This window comes from Dioscorea cayenensis, chromosome 4, assembly GCF_009730915.1.
Source record: "Dioscorea cayenensis subsp. rotundata cultivar TDr96_F1 chromosome 4, TDr96_F1_v2_PseudoChromosome.rev07_lg8_w22 25.fasta, whole genome shotgun sequence".
Lineage (NCBI taxonomy): Eukaryota > Viridiplantae > Streptophyta > Magnoliopsida > Dioscoreales > Dioscoreaceae > Dioscorea > Dioscorea cayenensis.
Window position 1 is genome coordinate 20,275,753 of NC_052474.1, and position 4,031 is coordinate 20,279,783.

General features: G+C 31.9%; 1 protein-coding gene across 1 annotated transcript; it reads right to left on the bottom strand.

Annotated features, from left to right (window-relative positions):
• Positions 1-360: 360 nt before the first annotated feature.
• On the bottom strand, positions 361-2,379 carry LOC120258094 (R3H and coiled-coil domain-containing protein 1-like). Its single transcript, XM_039265439.1, has 6 exons — positions 2,284-2,379; positions 2,061-2,196; positions 1,917-1,978; positions 1,578-1,814; positions 1,343-1,504; positions 361-610 (listed from the first exon to the last, which is right to left on the bottom strand). Exons 2-6 carry the CDS (start codon positions 2,174-2,176, stop codon positions 606-608), a joined length of 582 nt encoding a protein of 193 aa, XP_039121373.1. The 5' UTR covers positions 2,177-2,196; positions 2,284-2,379; the 3' UTR covers positions 361-605.
• Positions 2,380-4,031: the final 1,652 nt, after the last annotated feature.

Here is a 4,031-nt window from a genome sequence, read left to right on the forward strand (position 1 = left end):
ATGAATTTTATTTTTAAACCTAAAATACCAACAAATAAGATAAATTCCTCAATTCATACAAAAAGAAATGTTTAAGTATATATGTTCAACACAAAATAAAAAGCATATGACAAATACACCTATAAGTCAACATCATGATCATCATCAAGAAAGCCAGTTGATCTTGTTTTGTGTATTTCTCCATAGTAGACATCAAAAATGCCAGCAGGGCAATAATTGGAGTATCGCATCCATGTTCTGATTCGTATGAATGTGTATGAAGATACTTGTCGTACCTGCATGATTCAACAAGCTAATAAGAAATGAAAGTAGAGAAATTGAATGAGTTAATTGTTGATGAAATATTGTGAATAATCTTGCCATTAAAAGTCATCGCCAGCAGAATGAACAAGTGGAAATGCTTTTTCTTTAAAATTGTAATGGTTCAGATTGACTGATGATCATCGTCTGAGTTCTTTCTTCTTTGATGATCAAAAGGATCATTCCAATTCTCATCTTCCAGCATAGCTTGATTCCAGCGATTCTTAAATTTTTCTAATTCAGCAGTTAATTCTCAACCTTCCCGTCCTTCGGGGACACAACCCTCTTTATGGCCATCACTATCATCACTCTATTTATTTAATTAGCATCAGAAAGAAAGAAACAACATTTAATTAGAAGATGACACAAACTTAAATATAGATTCAAAGAATCTGACCAAGCAGATGGGATAAATAGTATATAATACAAAACAGAACCAATAAAATATAGGTAAAAATATTGGTCCAAATGAAAGAACAAAACAACAAAATTCTTTCCAAGCCATGCATAGAGAGAAGCCTGTGCTACTACTCATACTCTATATCTTTTTCACTTGGACTTGTGCCCAAGTGAAAAAAAAACACAGAAATTCCATTGTTCTTGAGTTTTGCTTGTACTCCAGTGAATTTTGTGTGGCTGAATTTTCTTAGCAACCCATGTATTAATTACTGCTGGGAATTTCAAGTTCTCCCGTTCATTTCCATCAATTTTTCATCCATTCATTTCTAATTCAATTTTATCTTCTGTTTGGAAATCTAGAAATACCACAACGCTGAAGCTTGAGCCGTCAAAGTTATCAGGTAAAAATAAGCAGATCGTCAGTGATTTGTTAATGGAGCAAAATCATATTTCAATAACCAAAGGGCAGGAAACATCTGAAGACAGTGATTAACAACAACATTTTATGCAATACAATATATACATATATATAACGCTCGCCCGAAAAGGAAAAGACCACAAAAGTCAAGCATTTGAATCTTGAATTACTAAATACCAACAGGAATCTGTTGAGAAGGAACTGACACAGTGAAATTCAACGTACCAATTTCCGGTGTTCGAAACACAGCAAGGGCTGTAGTATCATCAACCCACCAAATTGCAAAGCCATGTTCTTTGAACCTCTCCAGTAGTTTCTCAAGGTCTGTCGTTCGAGTACTTTGTGGGAAATCATACAGAACAATAACATGCCTGGTTCCAAACTTGTCTACAACCACAACAAGATATCACATTCCATACTCACTTGCCAACAAAAAATCAAATTTTTGAAAGAAACTCACTAGTTCTCATTTGATTCTGCTCATCAGAATCAATGTTAGGATCGGAATCCTCGCCGAAATGGCTCGGAACATCCTTCTGTTCGCTAAAAAGACAACTCTTTTGGTACAAAAAGAATCCCCTCCCATGCCGTCTTGGCAGCGCAGCGTCCTCGCTAACCTCCGAAGCTACAGACGGCACCTCACCTTCATCACGTGAAGGGACCGACGAAGCTTCAGCAGCTTCTCCACGGTCCCAATCTGCAACAACACTTCCCACATAAGAAACCCTAACCCTAATCCCAATACAGAGAGACAAATTCAGTGGTAAAACCCAAAAAAAATAAAAAATAAAAACCATACCATCCTCATCGTCTTCTTTGGTGGATTTCTCCGAATCCCTAGTCTCGACACTCTTGGGATCACTTCCATTAGACATGAAATACAAATTCAACAAACAATGAAGAAGAACAAATCAAGAAACCCTAGAAAGCGTGGAGAAATGACCACCTTGAAGGTTCGAGAGCGACAATCCTCGAGAAAGAAGACTCGATCACAGAGCTACCTTCATCGTCCTCATGGCCGCTCGAGAAAGGAGGCTCGATCCCTCGACCTTCCTCCATTGCTCCACTGACCACCACACCTGCAAACAAGTGCATCAAAACCCAAACCCTAGGATCCCAACACACACACCAATGGAAAAAAGGGAAAAACAAAGAGAAATACATACCGAAATGGAGCGAATTCAGGAGGCTGGCGCCGGAGCGGTCCCAAACCCTAGAGAAAAACCTAGGTCGTTCTAAGATGGGCGAAGGAGGAAAAGTGAGATGGGTTAAGGAGACTGTGAATTTTTTTTTATTTTTTTATTTTAAGGGGAATGATCTCATGCTTTTTTTTTATTATTAATTTTTTATATTTTTGTTTTTTTTAAGGTAAATCAAATCATGAAATTAACTAAAAATAAATAATAACAATATATTCATTTAAATTGCCAATTATCTGATGGTTATCATAATATTCATATATTTATTTTATTTAATGATTATTAAAAAATAAATCTATCATATAATAATTTTTAATATTTAATAATATTTAAATAAAATATTAATTTTTTAGTCGCTTCTAGTATTTTTCTATTAGAAATAGAAACGGGTATTTTCTAATATTTAATAATAAAATATTAAATTTTAAATCCGTTTCTAGTCCCTTTCTATTAAAAACGGATTACAAACGGATATTTTCTAATATTTAATAGTATTTAAATAAATATTAATATTTAGAACCGTTTCTAGTCCCTTTCTATTAGAAACGGATTAGAAAACGGATATTTTCTAATATATAATAATATTTAAATAAGATATTAATTTTTAATTCCGTTTCTAGTCCCTTTCTATTTGAAACGGATTAGAAACGGATATTTTTTAATATTTAATAATATTTAAATAAAATATTAATTGTTAAGTCCGTTTCTAGTCCCTTTCTATTAGAAACGGATTAGAAACGGATATTTTCTAATATTTAATAATATTTAAATAAAATATTAATTGTTAAGTTCATTTCTAGTCCCTTTCTATTATAAACGGATTAGAAACGGATATTTTCTAATATTTAATAATATTTAAATAAAATATTAATTTTTAAATCCGTTTCTAGTTCCTTTCTATTTGAAACGGATTAGAAACGGATATTTTGTAATATATAATAATATTTAAATAAAATATTAATTTTTAATTCCGTTTCTAGTCCCTTTCTATTAGAAACGGATTAGAAACGGATATTTTCTAATATTTAAATAAATGATATTTTAAATGAGTCGTTTGTAAGCCGTTGTTATTCAGATTATATTTAAAACGATTGCTTGTCCGTTGCTAATCGGTTGCAAGTAGAAACGAAATAAATTCCGTTTGTAATATTCCGTTTTCAAACAATAACTTTCTTGTAGTGTTAGGAGACAGGTACATTTTATTACAATGAAAACAATAGTACATTTTTGGTGTTTTCTTTAAAACTTCAAACAAAAAATTATTCAATGCTCTGAAAAGAATATTATTAATGAGCATTTTGTCGATATTAATATTATTTATTTATTTATTTTTTTGGTGTATATCAGGTGGGAAATTATATCAGGAAGGCTTCCAAACCGAACTTCCAAAGAAGTAGAGAAGTATTGGAAGATGAAAGAGATTGAAAAATTTAAGACGAATAAAATTTACAAACCAATTTGCACCAGACTAGGTCCATCTTTCAAGTTCTCAGAGGACAATAAAAAACAAAAGCTATGATTATGTTTCAGCCCTTATGAACTACTTGCTTTGTTAGCCTGGTTATCTTTATGTATCATTTATAATTAATTTTGGCATTTGGTTTCACATACTATATATTATCATTGTTGTTGAATGTATGATTGAGTTAAACATCAAGTTAATCCTGAAAATATTTGGATTTTTTCAAATATAGATAAACAATGAAATTAAACCC